Source organism: Symphalangus syndactylus, chromosome 2 (genome assembly GCF_028878055.3).
Source record: "Symphalangus syndactylus isolate Jambi chromosome 2, NHGRI_mSymSyn1-v2.1_pri, whole genome shotgun sequence".
NCBI classification, from domain to species: domain Eukaryota; kingdom Metazoa; phylum Chordata; class Mammalia; order Primates; family Hylobatidae; genus Symphalangus; species Symphalangus syndactylus.
In genome coordinates, this window is record NC_072424.2 from 12,790,760 (window position 1) to 12,808,350 (window position 17,591).

At 40.1% G+C, this 17,591-nt stretch overlaps 1 protein-coding gene across 2 annotated transcripts in view; it reads left to right on the top strand.

Annotated features, from left to right (window-relative positions):
• Window positions 1-17,591, top strand: part of TEX36 (testis expressed 36) — a 99,800-nt gene that overhangs the window by 18,960 nt on the left and 63,249 nt on the right. The window contains exons 2-4 of one of the 2 annotated variants that reach the window (XM_055245998.2): window positions 1,036-1,167; window positions 1,912-1,992; window positions 6,809-7,303. In XM_055245998.2, the coding sequence (XP_055101973.1) occupies window positions 1,036-1,167; window positions 1,912-1,992; window positions 6,809-7,105 (510 nt within the window). In that variant the 3' untranslated portion in view covers window positions 7,106-7,303. Of the gene's footprint in view, window positions 1-1,035; window positions 1,168-1,911; window positions 1,993-6,808; window positions 7,304-17,591 lie in introns of those variants that run through there. The other variant, XM_055246003.2, reaches the window with a different exon arrangement.

Below are 17,591 nucleotides of genomic sequence, written 5' to 3' on the forward strand. Positions count from 1 at the left end.
ATTGAATTGGGTCTTATCTTTTTAATTTCCATTCATTTCCCCCTAGAGAGTCCCGCTTCAGAGCTCACTTTGTTGGGGTGGCTTTTAAGAGGTGCCATTCAAATAATATTGGGGTGAGTTTCTCTCGCCATAAGAGCCAGCCACATCCCCTTTCAGGAATGAAAGACTCATCACTCCGGCTGCTGGGAGCATGGCCCTCACTGCCCACACCTACAGATCTGTTGGCTGAAGAGAGCTGCCTCCCTAGGGTCACGCCCTCTTCTGGGGGTAGCCCAGGAATAAATCCAATGCCTCATTGCTTGGTGCACAGAGACTGGGTCCCGTCTCCCCAACTCTGGCCACCCAATGTCCAGAGCTCCCAGCCGGGTCAACAGAGGCCCTTGTTGGGACTACCCCCTTCTGCCCAGTCTTGTTTCCTTCCCAGGCTTTTGTTGGGAGATTGCAAGGACACATTCTAGATAATCCTCATTGTCCTCATTTTTCTTGCTTCACACGCTTCTACCCGCTCTTTTTCCCTCCTAGACGTTACCTCCCCTCTACCATCCCACATTTCCAGTGGAGAATCACTTGGGACTCTCTGTTCCTCCCCTTCCCGTGGTCTTAGGGCCACCTCATACCCTACATTGCTGGAGGTTGGCTCATCTCCATAAACGTGGGTTGGCTCCTAGGTCCTCAGTACTGGGAGCTCCCTGACCACAGGAAGGATCTCAAATAACACATTTCTGTCTTCTCAGAATGTGTCTGCCCACTCACTGAGGACCACACCCTCCTTACCAGGCTATGGAAACATTTCCAGGCTCCAGCTCAGCAGGGGTGGCCTCTGTAACTTGAAACAACCGGCAGTGATGGCTCTGGGCCATTACAGTGTTTTTTGTCTTGGAAAGAATACTTGAAAATTACAAAAATTATGCCATTTCCATTGCATGCCAAAAGCACCCAAATTGCATTTTAATCACTGAACAAAGGAAGACCTGATACTTGGCTTGTAGATTCAGATGTGTCTGGTTTTAATCAAGGCGTGTGCTGTTCTTCCAGTTCCCTCACATCGGGCTAACGCAAAAGACACCAGAATCCATCACCAGTGCTACATCAAAAGAGCCCCAGAGCCCACACTTGCCTCAGCAAGCAGAGGTGAAGCTGCCGCCCATATACAAAGTCCGGGAGAAGGTGAGTCCTGAACACTGGCCACAGCCATGTGCTCCTGTGGACCTCCCAGGGGCAGCACAGCTGGCACGTTGGGCCAAAAAATTATTCCTTGTAAGAAACTGCGCATTTACTATCCTTGGACCCCTAAGCGTTGGTAGTATCCCCACCCCATACCCTGGGGCTGTCCAGCAGCAACTACTTCCTGCTATGGACAATCAAGTTAGGCTCCTCCATGAACAAGAAGCAACATCCCCTTCCAGCCCACAGCTCATGAACACGTACCTCCTGCCTCCCTGGCCAATTCCTGAGCAACTCCAACGCCCTGCAGTGGCACAAAGGAGAAGCTAGGGTCCATTTCATACCTGCCAGGGTCCCCCCGAGGCCTTGGGCCAGGGCTGTCATCTCCTGGGGCCCTTACTGGCCAGATGACAGAGTTGGTCTACATGGCCTCAAAAGTCCTTCCCAGTTTTTGGCTCCATGAGCCTGTACACTTTTCCGTCCTTGCATCCAAATAAGGTATTTTGAAAGAGAATTTTTTATGACTTTCAGGAAGCTGGAAATAGGGTGGGGTTTCAAAGCCCCGCGCTGATGAGCACGAGGATACCCTCCCCGTCCTGTGTCTGCTCCATCTCCAGGGCCAGGTTTCATTGTCTTTCTTAGAGGTCGCTTTGCCTCATCCATCTTCCTTCCACATCACCCGATCCCAGTTCTGAAAGCATGCAGGGTTCTAATGTGTGCCCTTTCTCTTCCATCCCACTTTTCCAGCAAGCAGTGAATAACCAGTTCCCGTTCTCCGTGCATGACAATCGGCACAGTTTGGAGAACTCTGGATGCTACCTTGACTCCGTGAGTATTTCTTTCCAAATTATTAATAAAACAGGGAACAACACAAAGGATCTTGATTTTCTGGAGTGTGTTGAAGATAGAGGACTGGCCTCAAAACTGGAACAAGGTCAAAACAAAGCGAGGTCTTAAGACTCATAACAGATAAAAAAAAATGAACAAAGCTCTCAGAATTGCACGCCGCTTTCAAGATCTACACCAGTGTTCTGCCTAGGTGTATGTGTGCTTCATCCTTCTCCAAGTGCCTTCCCATAAATTGTCTCTTTTGCGAGCTTTCTTGTGAGGATCTGCCATGGGAAGGAGGGACTGCTATGCGTGTCTCTGGATGGCAGAGCCAGGATCCACGAGGAAAGGTCAGAAGGAGGAGGAGCTTACATAATACAAAGAAGGATTTCCTCGTAACTGGAGTTGCCTTTTCTCTACAGGTGGTGAGTTCCCCTTTACTGGAGAACATGAAGTCTGATGCAATGATGGTTCACACAGCACTATGTGATAGAAATGTAGTGTAAACTGTATGCATAATTTTAAATGTTTTAGTGGTTACATTACGTACAAAGAAACAAGTGAAATTTACTTTAATAATATATTTTATTGGCTGGGAGCAGTGGCTCACCCCTGAAATCCTAGCACTTTGGGAGGCTGAGGTGGGAGGATCACTTGAGGTCAGGAGCTTGAGACCAGCCTGGGCTACATAGTAAGACCCCGTGTCTACAAAACATTAAAAAATTAACCAGGTGTAGTGGTGCATGCCTGTTGTCCCAGCTACTCAGAAGATTGAGGCAGGAGGTTCACTTGAGCCCAGGAGTTCAAGGCTGCTGTGAGCTATGATCACGAACACTGCCCTCCAGCCTGGGTGTCAGAGTGAGATCCTATCTCAAGCAAACAAAAATAATTTATTTAGCCCAATAATTCTCCAAATTGTCCATTCAACATGTAATCAGTATAAAAAATTAATGAGACATTTTACATTCTTCCTTCCAAACCAAGTCTTTAAAATACGGTTTGTGTTTTACACTTACGTAACATCTCAACGTAGACAACTCACATTTCAAGTGCCCAATGGCTACATGTGGCTAGCGGCTACCAGACTGCACAGCACAGGGAAACCTATTAGGTAGAAAGCTGTATCAAGCGATATCTGCAAATCCTCATGGAACCTGAAAGTCCATGATGATGAAGATGTTATTAATGGCTCACCATTTATAAAGCATCTACCATATACCAACATCTCGTATTATTGTATTCAGTCTTCACAACGATCCTACAGGCTAATTACACTTATCATCTCAATTTAGAGATGAGCAAATTGAGATCCAGTAAAGTTAAACAACTTGCCCCAAATCCCTCTTTCTTCTAGACTACAATGTCTTAACTAAATAGAAGTGCCTTAACCCCAAAAATCTGGTTTTCTTCTGGCAGAATGTTGAAAACAGAACCAGAATACCCACTTTGACTGCCTCTGTAAATGGAGTGCTTAATATTGTTTTTTAAATAACCAAAGCAACATACGTCCTTTAAAAAACTGAAATGATACAGAATCGTATAAAATTAAAAATAAATTCACACCCTTATTTTCCTTCCCCACAATCTGACCTTGATGATTCACTGCTAGTAATGGTTTTGTGGGTAAAATTTGAGAATTTTTCCAATTCACACACAAATGTACATATATAAATGTATATTTGTTAATGATATAAACAGGATTGTACCACTTGTATTTTGCCAAGGTTATGATAGTCTTCTAGAAAGCCTTGGAAGCTTTCCAACTTTCTCTCTGTTCTGGAATAGCTTATATAACATTTGGATTTTCAGTTTAATGAAGGTTAGACAGAATTTGCCTATGAAATAACTTGGGTTTGATATATTTTTTAGAGTAAGTTTTTTATTACTTTTTCTTTCTTTCTTGATTATTAATCTATTCAAACTTTCTATCTCTTCTTGGGTAGATTTTGCTGATACGTATTTGTCTAAAATTTATCTAATTCATTTCAAATGTATGGTATAACATCTATCGAAATAGTCTTATTTTGTTGTTCCTTTAAAATTTTTTTTTTCAGTTGAATGTTTAGTTCACATACTTGCAATTGTTTTTGTTAATAATTTATTAAAACTATAAATAGTCTTTAGATTATTGGTTTGACTATATCCCAAAGGTTTTTCCAATTAAGGTCTCATTATTATTTCCTTTCAAATAGCCTATGATTTAATTTTTAATTTTTCCTTTTCCTAAAAATATTGGAAGAATGTTTTGAATTATCTATATGGTTAAAAATTTTAGAAATAATGTATTCATTGCTAATATCTAGTTTTATGGGTTATGGTAAATTTCAGTATAATCTAAGATTCTCACTTTTTGAATTACGAGATTATCTTTGTTGTCTTGTGTGTGATTAACTTTAACAAGTGTGTCGTGGCTGTTTACAAATAATATATATTCCCCCCTGTTGGTTACAAAGTTCTTTATATTTATTAATTTAGGACTGTGAATTATTTAAATCTTTCATATCCTTGTCTTAATTTTTGTATTGATTTGTCAATTTCTGCTTCTAAGATTATTCTTGAGTTTTTAAAGTTTTTTTGCCTTATATAGTTTAATACCATATCTTTCTGCATCAAAAATTTTTGTTGTTTTATTTTCATGGTGGCTTTTGCCATTTATCAATATGAAGTGTTTCTCTTTATATGCTTTAATGCCTTTAGCCATAAATTCTATCTACATTATGATACTAGCATTGTCACTATTACTCTCTTTTTGCTAATGTTTGTTCTTTATGTTATGGCCCATTCCTTTGTCTCCATAATTTGTAGTCATTTTGGTTTGCATTTGTCTTCTATTATAAATAGAATGCAGCAGAGTTTAAAAAAAAAATCCAAGAATCTATTTCTTTATGTGAGAATTTAGCCCATTCACATTATTATGACAATTTATGCTTTTGGTTTTATTTCTGCCATCTCACTTTTATATTTCCTATTTATTATGCTTATATTTTTCTTTTTTTCTTCCTCTCCTGACTTTGCTAGATTGATTGAATTTATTTGCTCACTCTGACTTCTATTGATATTCTACGAGTACTTGCCCTCAAGTATAAATATTTAATAATTATATTAACACTATATTACTCTATGTATAAAAATTAATAACTATAGCTTTTCCCCAAGAATAAGGTAAGTCTTCCAGCATGCTTTATCTCACTCACTTCCTGTTCCAGGGCTGCTGTGTTGGTGGCCAGGTTGTATTCCCCCAAGCCCTGTAGGTGCCATTCCTGGACTTCAGCTGGGAGCTCAAAGATGTGGCCCTGATTTCCCTAATCAAGTTGAAATCCTGGAATTTCAGTTGCAGATTCTTTTCTTTCTGTTTCCCTCCCTCCTTTCCATTTTGTGAATTTGTACAATTCAATACATTTCATAGTCACATTATTAGCAAGCATTTAGATTTCATCATAAATTTTACTTGTTACTTTCCTTGAAGCTGTTTCCCCTATTCTCATCATGCCTTTCTTTTACTTGTTTTTCAATTTGCTGGAGTATCCTCAAGTCATTCTTTAGAAGCCGACTTGGACATTGTGCCCTGCATCATACACTTGTCCCTCCAGTGCCACTCTCCTCTTCTCCCTACTCTGGTTCTGGGGGCTGATCTATGTGGAGTACATTCCTCCCCAGTCCTCTCAGTTCTGGAGCCATTGAACAGCGCCTTGGGGTGTCCCTACACATACCCACATGTATGTAGACAGTCCCTTTATAGACTGTCCTCAAATTACTCTAATTGGAATGTGGCTTGCATCTGCTGCTGCGAATCTGACACTGAGCATCATAGAAACCTCACTTTACTGATGTGAAGTCTATGTAATGTAATGACTTTACTGATGTGAAGTCTATGTAATGTAATGTCCATTTCCTCTCAGTCACTCATGTCAGTATAGTGTTTTCTTTCTTAGTTTTCATCTAGTTGTGAACGAACAGAATGCACAATTTTGAGTACACAGTAATTATCGGGTTCACACGTAAGGTGCTGAGAGTGAATGAGGAAGCCTGTGGGCCAGGACCCAAAGGTGCCGGGTCCTTCAGGGGAGCCCTTAGGGTTGGGAAAGAATTCGGCCTCCTCAGACGTTTCAGAGAAAGAGTCATCGTTGGTCCCACTGAGTGCTGGGGGGCAGCTCAGTGCTGGGGAGCAGGGAGGGTCGGGGGTGTTGGGTGAAGGGAACCTACCTGGGTCCCTAGGGTTGAGGCTGGCTAACAGTCTGTTTCTGGCTGGATTCTCTCTGGTTCTGCCTTCCATGTCTCTAAAAGCCCAGGCCCTTTGGTGGCACCAGAAGACTGTGAGGACAATAACAGAACGCTGCCAGGGTTTTGTGAGTGTCAATTCATAAACTTCAACAGGTTGTTCAAGGAAACCTTGAGACAGTCGTCATAGTGTGCATTTAAACATATACATGTCAAGTAACTGATTTAAGAAAAGACCTCAGAACTATGTGACTGAGGCTGGGCACAGTGGCTCATGCGTGTAATCCTAGCACTTTGGGAGGCTGAGGCGGGCAGATTGCCTGAGCTTAGGAGTTCAAGACCAACCTGGGCAACATGGCAAAACCCCGTCTCTACTAAAAATACAAAAACTTAGCCAGGCGTGGTGGCGTCCACCTGTAGTTCCAGCTACTCAGGAGGCTAAGGCATGAGAATTGCTTGAACCCGGGAGGCAGAGGTTGCAGTGAGCTGAGATCGAGCCACTTAACTCTGGCCTGGGCGACAGAGCAAGACTCTGTCTCAAAAAGAAAGAACTATGTGACCTTGAATATTTTCCTTCTAATCTTGTAATTCTCTCCAGGGCCTGGGACGTAAGAAGATCTCTCCAGACAAGAGGCAACAGGTTTCAAGAAATTTTAATCTCTGGGCATGTGACTATGTTCCATCTTGTCTTGATGGCTTTTCAAATAACCAAATATCATATGTGTATAAAGAAGCCATGGTGGTCTCAAGCTTCAGACGCTTTCCACGATGCTATAAAGAGATATGGAACACTTTGACATTTCTTCCTGAGCGAAGCTATACAGAGGATTTGAAAAAGAAGCCCAAAGTAAGGTTCACTGTTGACAAAAAGGTTTTTTCTTCACTGGAGTCCTAATCCTCCCAGAAGATTTTTGATGGATTTTGTAATACTGGTATTTCATCGGACATCCTAAAAGTATATGTTTTTTGATCCAACACTACTATTTAATTTTTAAAGTACTTTTACGATTTTTATAAGGTCAAAAAACTTTCAAATCCTTGTGAAATAAATATGTGATGGCATACGCATGTGTAAATAAACTTTTCAGATGGCCACATTTACTTTTGGGGAGTTTTAAAAAGTACATCCTTAATATACGGTCACATTTTCATTCTGAAATTTCAAACCACACAGAGGAAACAAAAGTCCTCCTTGATTTCACCACATCTCCAATCCTGTATGTCGTCAGAAGTAAGTTAACTACTTGTTTTTAATCTTCATTTACAATCATATACATGTGCATAACACATAACATTTTCAACATTACTATTTTACACATTGCAAAATGTTCTACAACTTTTGTATTGTTTTGTTTTCAGACAGAGTCTCTGTCTCCCAGGCTGGAGTGCAGTGGCACATTCTTGACTCGTTGCAACCTCTGCCTCCTGGGTTCAAGCGATTCTTCTGCCTCAGCCTTCCCAGTAGCTGGGATTACAGGTGTGCACCACCACGCTGGGCTAATTTTTATATTTTTAGTAGAGATGAGGTCTCACCTTCTTGGCCAGGCTGGTCTTGAATTCCTGGTCCCAAGTGATCCTCCCACCTCGGTCTCCCAAAGTGCTGGGATTACAGGCATGAGCCACCGTGCCTGGCCTTCTACAGCTTTCTTTTGATACTTAATAATGTGTCTTGGAATTCTTGCAGTGTTATAAGAATAGACTGATTTTTTAAAAAATCGCTGCCTATATTCCCAAATACAAATTCACTCTGTTTTAAAACATTATCTTAATACACATTTGAATCATTTCTAGTGTTTTCGCTGTTAGACACAGTAGTACATGAACATGCTTGATCAGCCTCTCTGGATACATGTTTCCCTGCACCTCTGGAGTAGGCAGACTGTGAAAAGTTGCTTTGTTAGTGCTTGGTTGACAGTAATGCACAAAGTGTTGAGAAATAATGCATTGGCTTTGAAAAAGACCAATTGAACTCCTACCAACAGTATCTGTGAAGTTCTGTTTTATCCTCTCTCACATTATCATTTAAATATTTAAGGATATTTAAGGGGAAAAAAGGTACCTTGTTATTTTCTTATTTTGCATTTCTCTAATCGTTAGTGAAGTTGAGTATCTTTTCCCATGCAGTGGCCTCCTCTATTTCCTTTCTATAGACTGAGCAAAGTCCCCATCATTCCATACCACCGTTTTCTTGTTTATCTTGAATTTTTTACATACATGAATTTTAGAATAAGCTTGTAAAGTAAACAAACAACAACAAAAATAACATTGCCAATGTGATAGGCATTTCCCCAAATTTAGCTTTTAATTTATGGGAAAACCAACACCTTTATACTGTATCTTCCCCTTTGTTTGAATTTACTTTATGTCCTTCAGTAAAGTTTATAATTTTCCTCACATGGGTCTGATGTGTTTCTTTTTCATGTTTATTCCTGTATATTTTGATATTCTATTGGCTATTTTGATATTCTATGGGTATTTTGAATGTTTTAGTTGCACTTTTAGATTGGTTTTGGCAGATGCATGAGAAAGCTATTGATTTCTATATATGAATCTACTACTTGGCGACCTGGCTAAACTTCTAAAAATAAATAAATAAATATTCTATAAAATAAAAAGAAAGTTCTAATAATGTTTCAGTTGATTCTCTTCTGGATTTTTCTAAATGGAAAATTATATCATTCATAAAAGTGATAATTCTTTTATGTCATTTCCAACATTTGTATTTTTCCCATCTTATTGCACTGGATAGGACCTCTGATACAATTGGAATATTATTACAGAGAGTATATATCCTCATTTTCTTTTTCTTTTCTTTTTAAGAGACAGGATCTAGCTCTATTGCCCAGGCTGGAGTGCAGTGGTGCCATCATAGCTCACTGCAGCCTCAAACTCTTAGTCTCAAGTGATTCTCCTACGTAGTGAGAACTACAGGAGCATGCCACCACACTCAACTAATTTTTAAATTTTTTTTTTGTAGAGATGGGATCTAGCCATGTTGCCCAGGCTGGTCTCGAACTCCTGGCCTCAAGCGGTCCTCCTGTGCTGGGATTAGAGGCATAAGCCACCATGCTTGGTCCTGATTTCTTTTTATATTAAGGTGTTAAGCCTTTGTGTCAAATATATTTCTTTTTTTTTAATTTTTATTATTACTATTATTATACTTTAAGTTCTAGGGTACATGTGCATAACGTGCAGGTTTGTTACATATGTATGTATGTGCCATGTTGGTGTGCTGCACCCGTTAACTCGTCATTTATATCAGGTATATCTCCTAATGCTATCCCTCCCCCCTCCCCCCACCCCATGACAGGCCCTGGCATGTGATGTTCCCCACCCTGTGTCCAGGTGTTCTCATTGTTCAATTCCCACCTATGAGTGAGAACATGCAGTGTTTGGTTTTCTGTCCTTGCGATAGTTTGCTCAGAATGATGGTTTCCAGCTTCATCCATGTTCCTACAAAGGACATGAGCTTATCCTTTTTATGGCTGCATAGTATTCCATGGTGTATATGCACCACATTTTCTTAATCTAGTCTGTCATTGATGGACATTTGGGTTGGTTCCAAGTCTTTGCTATTGTGAATAGTGCTGCAGTAAACATACGTGTGCATATGTCTTTACAGCAGCATGATTTATAATCCTTTGGGTATATGCCCAGTAATGGGATGGCTGGGTCAAATGGTATTTCTAGTTCTACATCCTTGAGGAAAATCGCCACACTATCTTCCACAATGGTTGAACTAGTTTACAGTCCCACCAACAGTGTAAAAGTGTTCCTATTTCTCCACATCCTCTCTGGCACCTGTTGTTTCCTGACTTTTTAATGATCGCCATTCTAACTGGTGTGAGATGGTATCTCATTGTGGTTTTTATTTGCATTTTTCTGACGGCCAGTGACAATGAGCATTTTCTCATGTGTCTGTTGGCTGCATAAATGTCTTCCTTTGAGAAGTGTCTGTTCATATCCTTTGCCCACTTTTTGATGGGGTTGTTTGATTTTTTTCTTGTAAATTTCTTTAAGCTCTTTGTAGAATCTGGATATTAGCCCTTTGTCAGATGGGTAGATTGTAAAAATTTTCTCCCGTTTTGTAGGTTGCCTCTTCACTCTGATGGTAGTTTCGTTTGTTGTGCAGAAGCTCTTTAGTTTGATTAGATCCCATTTGTCAATTTTGGCTTTTGTTGCCATTGCTTTTGGTGTTTTAGTCATGAAGTCCTTGCCCATGCCTATGGCCTGAATGGTATTGCCTAGGTTTTCTTCTAGGGTTTTTATGGTTTTAGGTCTAATATTTAAGTCTTTAATCCATCTTGAATTAATTTTTGTATCAGGTGTAAGGAAGGGATCCATTTTCAGCTTTCTACATATGGCTAGGCAGTTTTCCTATCACCATTTATTAAATAGGGAATCCTTTCCCCATTTCTTGTTTTTGTCAGGTTTGTCAAAGATCAGATGGTTGTAGATGTGTGGTATTATTTCCGAGGGCTCTATTCTGTTCCATTGGTCTATATCTCTGTTTTGGTACCAGTACCATGCTGTTTTGCTTACTTGTAGTATAGTTCAAAGTCAGGTAGCATGATGCCTCCAGCTTTCTTCTTTTGCTTAGGATTGTCTTGGCAATGTAGGCTCTTTTTTGGTTCCATATGAACTTTAAAGTAGTTTTTTTCCAATTCCGTGAAGAAAGTCATTGGTAGCTTGATGGGGATGGCATTGAATCTATAAATTACCTTGGGCAGTATGGCCATTTTCACGATATTGATTCTTCCTATCCATGAGCATGGAATGTTCTTCCATTTGTTTGTGTCCTCTTCTATTTCGTTAAGCAGTGGTTTGTAGTTCTCTTTGAAGAGTTCCTTCACAAATACCTTGTAAGTTGGATTCCTAGGTATTTTATTCTCTTTGAAGCAATTGTGAATGGGAGGTCAGTCATGATTTGGCTCACTGTTTGTCTGTTATTGGTGTAAAGGAATGCTTGGGATTTTTGCACATTGATTTTGTATCCTGAGATTTTGCTGAAGTTGCTTATCAGCCTAAGGAGATTTGGGGCTGAGACGATGGGGTTTTCTAAATATAAAATCATGTCATCTGCGAACAGGGACAATTTGACTTCCTCTTTTCCTAACTGAATACCCTTTATGTCTTTCTCCTGCCTGATTGCCCTGGTCAGAACTTCCAACACTATGTTGAATAGGAGTGGTGAGAGAGGGCATCCCTGTCTTGTGCCAGTTTTCAAAGGAAATGCTTCCAGTTTTTGCCCTTTCAGTATAATATGGGCTGTGGGTTTGTCATAAATAGCTCTTATTATTTTGAGATATGTCACATCAATACCTAGTTTATTGGGAGTTTTCAGCATGAAGGGTTGTTGAATTTTGTTGAAGGCCTTTTCTGCATCTATTGAGATAATCATGTGGTTTTTGTCTTTGGTTCTGTTTATATGATGGATTACGTTTATTGATTTGCATATGTTGAACCAGCCTTGCATCCCACGGATGAAGCCAACTTGGTCATGGTGGATAGGCTTTTTGATGTGCTGCTGGATTCGGTTTGCCAGTATTTTATTGAGGATTTTTGCATCAATGTTCATCAGGGATATTGGTCTAAAATTCTCTTTTTTTGTTGTGTCTCTGCCAGGCTTTGGTATCATGATGATGTTGGCCTCATAAAATGAGTTAGGGAAGATTCCCTCTTTTTCTATTGATTGGAATTGTTTCAGAAGGAATGGTACCAGCTCCTCCTTGTACCTCTGGTAGAATTCGGCTGTGAATCCATCTGGTCCTGGACTTTTTTTGGTGGTAAGCTATTAATTATTGCCTCAATTTCAGAACCTGTTACTGGTCTATTCAGGGATTCAAATTCTTCTTGGCTTAGTCTTGGGAGGGTGTATGTGTCCAGGAGCTTATCCATTTCTTCTAGATTTTCTAGTTTATTTGCGTAGAGGTGTTTGTAGTATTCTCTGATGGCAGTTTGTATTTCTGTGGGATCAGTGGTGATATCCCCTTGATCATTTTTTATTGCATCTATTTGATTCTTCTCTCTTTTTTTCTTTATTAGTCTTGCTAGTGGTCTATCAATTTTGTTGATCTTTTCAAAAAGCCAGCTCCTGGATTCATTGATTTTTTTGAAGGGTTTTTTGTGTCTCTATCTCCTTCAGTTCTGCTCTGATCTTAGTTATTTCTTGCCCCTTCTACTAGCTTTTTAATGTGTTTGCTCTTGCTTCTCTAGTTCTTTTAATTGTGATGTTAGGGTATCGATTTCAGATCTTTCCTGCTTTCTCTTGTGGGCATTTAGTGCTATAAATTTCCCTCTACACACTGCTTTAAATGTGCCCCAGAGATTCTGGTATGATGTGTCTTTGTTCTCACTGGTTTCAAAGAACATCTTTATTTCAGCCTTCATTTCATTATGTACCCAGTAGTCATTCAGGAGCAGGTTGTTCAGTTTCCATGTAGTTGAGCAGTTTTGAGTGAGTTTCTTAATCTTGAGTTCTAGTTTGATTGCACTGTGGTCTGAGAGACAGTTTGTTATAATTTCTGTTCTTTTACATTTGCTGAGGAGAGCTTTACTTCCAACTATGTGGTCAATTTTGGAATAAGTGTGATGTGGTGCTGAGAAGAATGTATATTCTGTTGATTTGGGGTGGAGAGTTCTGTAGATGTCTATTAGGTCCGCTTGGTGCAGAGCTGAGTTCAATTCCTGGGTATCCTTGTTAACTTTCTGTCTCTTTGATCTGTCTAATGTTGATAGTGGGGTGTTAAAGTCTCCCTTATTATTGTGTGGGAGTCTTAGTCTTTTTAGTAGGTCTCTAAGGACTTGCTTTATGAATCTGGGTGCTCCTGTATTGGGTGCATATATATTTAGGATAGTTAGCTCTTCTTGATAAATTGATCCCTTTACCATTATGTAATGGCCTTCTTTGTCTCTTTTGATCTTTGTTGGTTTAAAGTCTGTTTTATCAGAGACTAGGATTGCAACCCCTGCTTTTTTTTGTTTTCTATTTGCTTGGTAGATCTTCCTTCATCCCTTTATTTTGAGCCTATGTGCGTCTCTGCACATGAGATGGGTCTCCTGAATACAGCACACTGATGGGTCTTGACTCTTTATCCAGTTTGCCAGTCTGTGTCTTTTAATTGGAGCAGCTAGCCCATTTACATTTAAAGTTAATATTGTTATGTGTGAATTTGATCCTGTCACTATGATGTTTGCTGGTTAGTTTGCTCATTAGTTGATGCAGTTTCTTCCTAGCATTGATGGTCTTTACAATTTGACATGTTTTTGCAGTGGCTGGTACCGGTTGTTCTTTCCATGTTTAGTGCTTCCTTCAGGAGCTCTTGTAAGGCAGGCCTGGTGGTGACAAAATCTCTCAGCATTTGTTTGTCTGTAAAGGATTTTATTTCTCCTTCACTTATGAAGCTTAGTTTGGCTGGATGTGAAATTCTGTGTTGAAAATTCTTTAAGAATGTTGAATATTGGCCCCCCACTCTCTTCTGGCTTGTAGAGTTTCTGCTGAGAGATCAGCTGTTAGTCTGATGGGCTTCCCTTTGTGGGTAATCCAACATTTCTCTCTGGTTGCCCTTAACATTTTTTCCTTTATTTCGACTTCCGTGAATCTGACAATTATATGTCTTGGAGTTGCTCTTCTCAAGGAGTATCTTTGTGGCGTTCTCTGCATTTCCTGAATTTGAATGTTGGCCTGCCTCGCTAGGTTGGGGAAGTTCTCATGGATAATATCCTGAAGAGTGTTTTCCAAGTTGGTTCCATTCTCCCCATCTCTTTCAGGTACACCAATCAGACATAGATTTGTTCTTTTCACATAGTCCCATATTTCTTGGAGGCTTTTTCCATTTCTTTTTACTCTTTTTTCTCTAAACTTCTATTCTTGCTTCATTTCATTCATTTGATCTTCAATCACTGATACTCTTTCTTCCAGTTGATCGAATTGGTTACTGAAGCTTGTGCATGCGTCATGTAGTTCTCGTGCCATGGTTTTCAGCTCCATCAGGTCATTTAAGGACTTCTCTACTCTGTTTATTAAATCTAGTTAGCCATTCATCTAATCTTTTTTCAAGGTTTTTAGCTTCTTTGCGATGGGTTCGAACATCCTCCTTTAGCTCGGAGAAGTTTATTACTGATCGTCTGAAGCCTTCTTCTCTCAACTTGTCAAAGTCATTCTCCGTCCAGCTTTGTTCCATTGCTGCCGAGGAGCTGCATTCCTTTGGAGGAGAAGAGGCACTTTGATTTTTAGAATTTTCAGCTTTTCTGCTCTGGTTTCTCCCCATCTTTGTGGTTTTGTCTACCTTTGGTCTTTGATGATGGTGACATACAGATAGGGTTTTGTCGTGGATGTTCTTTCTGTTTGTTAGTTTTCCTTCTAACAGTCAGGACCCTCAGCTGCAGGTCTGTTGGAGTTTGCTGGAGGTCCACTCCAGACCCTGTTTGCCTGGGTATCACCAGCGGAGGCTGCAGAACAGCAAATATTGCAGAATGGCAAATGTTGTTGCCTGATCCTTCCTCTGGAAGCTTTGTCTCAGAGGGGCACCCGGCTGTATGAGATGTCGGTCAGCCCCTACTGGTAGGTGTCTCCCAGTGAGGCTACTCACGGGTCAGGAACCCACTTGAGGAGGCAGTCTGTCTGTTCTCAGATCTCAAACTCCATGCTGGGAGAACCACTGCTCTCTTCAAAGCTGTCAGACAGGGATGTTTAAGTCTGCAGAAGTTTCTGCTGCCTTTTGTTTGGCTATGCCCTGCCCTGCCCCCAGAGGTGAAGTCTACAGAGGCAGGCTGGCCTCCTTGAGCTGTGGTGGGCTCCACTCAGTTTGAGCTTCCCGATGCTTTGTTTACCTACTCAAGCCTCAGCAATGGCAGACGCCCCTCCCCCAGCCTCACTGCCGCCTTGCAGTTCGATCTCAGACTGCTGTGCTAGCAGTGACCGAGGCTCTGTGGGTGTGGGACCCTCTGAGCCAGGAGCGGGATATAATCTCCTGGTGTGCTGTTTGCTAAGGCCATTGGAAAAGTGCAGTATTATGGTGGGAGTGTCCCGATTTTCCAGGTACCATCTCTCATGGCTTCCCTTTGCTAGGAAAGGGAATTCCCTGACCCCTTGTGCTTCCTGGGTGAGGCGATGCCCCACCCTGCTCTGTGGGCTGCACCCACTGTCTGACAAGCCCCAGTGAGATGAACCCAGTAACTCCGTTGGAAATGTAGAAATCACCCATCTTCTGCATCACTCATGTTGGGAGCTGCAGACTGGAGCTGTTCCTATTCAGCCATCTTGGAACCTCCTCTGTGTCAAATGTATTTCAAGTGTTTTATCTAATTTGTTGTTTTTTGTTCCTCTTTGCTTATAAACTTTATTTCTTAGAGCAGTTTTAGGTTTACAGAAAAATTGAATGGAAAGTTCAGAGTTCCTGTATACCCACTCTCCTGCTTATCTCCACAGTTTCCCCTACTGTTAACGTCTTGCTTTGGTGTGGTACACATCATATAAAAGCCCTGCATATTTTAACACAGTAAAATGAATGAAGTTTTTATTTAATGGCTTCAGGATTTCATGTCTTGCTGAGGACTTCCTTTGCTTGAGCTTATCAAATAATTCTGAGTTCGTGCTATGGTTGTACGTCTGGAGTGACATTATAGCAAATGATGTTCTGGTCTTTATTGAGATAATCTTATGTTTTTCTATATTAATCTGTTAATATAATAAGGTATATCAATGGATTTTCTAAACTTCAGCCATTCTAGCATTCTTGGGACAAACTCTAGTTGTTATGAGGTATTATGCTTTTGATACATTCAGAATTCGATATGCAATTATCTTACTTGCAGTCGTTTAGTTTTTAAACTTCTGCAATTATTATTTTAGCTTTCAGTTGAAGGCAGCTTTCTCTCCTTTTCTGTCTTCTGACACCGCTTATATAAATTGCAAATACCTATAGAATTTGCCAGGAAAGCTCCTGGACCTGGGGCTGTCTTCGGGTGCAAATCTTGGCATGTCTTTTCCATTTATTTTTATGGAGATTGGTCTGTATGGTACTTCCATTTTTTTTCTTTTTCTAATTTTGATCATTTTTATTTTTAGAGGAAACCATTTGTTTTACATGGATTTGTAAAATGTTGGTGTTTTAATACACTTCTCTTTTTTGAGGCTCTTAAAGTCACATCCTGTCCTTTGACATTTTGAATGTTTACATGCCTTTGCTCTGTTTACCAACTCTACATTTTTGTTGCTGTTGTTTGCTTTTGATCTCGTTAATGTATGCTTTCATGTTTACTAATTCCTTTCTTGAGCTTATTTTGATTTTCTTTTTCTGGCTTCTCAAGGTGAAAACATAACTCAATTATTTCCAGTCTTTCCTGTTTTCTTGTAAATGTAGTTAAGGCTACTCCCTCAGAATGCCACTATACATAGACACATCATGGTGCTCTTGTTATTGTCCATTTTTAAATAGCTTGCAGTTGTTTTCTTTCTTTTCATTTTTTGTTTTATTTTGTTTTGTTGGTCTTGAGACAGGGTCTCACTCTGTTGCCCAGGCTGGTGTGCAGTGGCATAATCATGTCTCACTGCAACTTTGACCTCCAGGGTTCAAGTGATCCTCCCCCCTCAGCCTCCCAAGTAGCTGGAACTATAGGTGCACACCACCATGGCTGGCTATATTGTATTTTTTGTGGAGACAGGGTTTCACCATGTTGCCCAGATGGTCTCAAACTCCTGAGCTCAGGTGATCTTCCCACCTGGGCCTCCTCAAATACTGGGATTATCGGTGTGAGCCTCTGCTCCTGGTCTGTTTTCTTTCTTAATTCAATAGTTATTAAGAAGTGTATTTGATTTTTTCTTTTGTTGTTATTTTTCATTGTCAGTATTTTATTAATTAATTTCTGCATTGTGGTCAGTGATTAAGATTTGTATGATTTCTGCTTACTGAAAATTTTTAAATGTTCTTGAGGCTTAACACATAGTCAATTTCTGTCACTGTTTTACATGTATTTGACAAGAATACACAGTCTCCCTTTTACATAATTTTTTTTTAGAGGGAATAATTATAGGGCCATAGAAAGTTGCAAAAAAATTCTACAGAAAGATTCTGCCTATTTTTTACCCAGTTTTCTCCAATGCTAATATCTGGCATAACTCTGGTAAAATAGAATATTCATTTTCTATTGCTGTGCATGTTAGTCCATTTTCTGTTGCTTAGGATAGGATATCTGGAATGATAATTTAAAATTATAAACTACAAGTGTAATTTATAAGGAAAAGAAATTTATTTCTTACAGTTATGGAGGCTGAGAAGTCCAGAGCCAAGGGGCTGCATCTGGTGAAGGCTGTCTTGCTGGTGAGGACTCTCTGAAGAGTCCCCAGGGTGAATAGGATAGCCCATGGAGAGGAGGTTGGG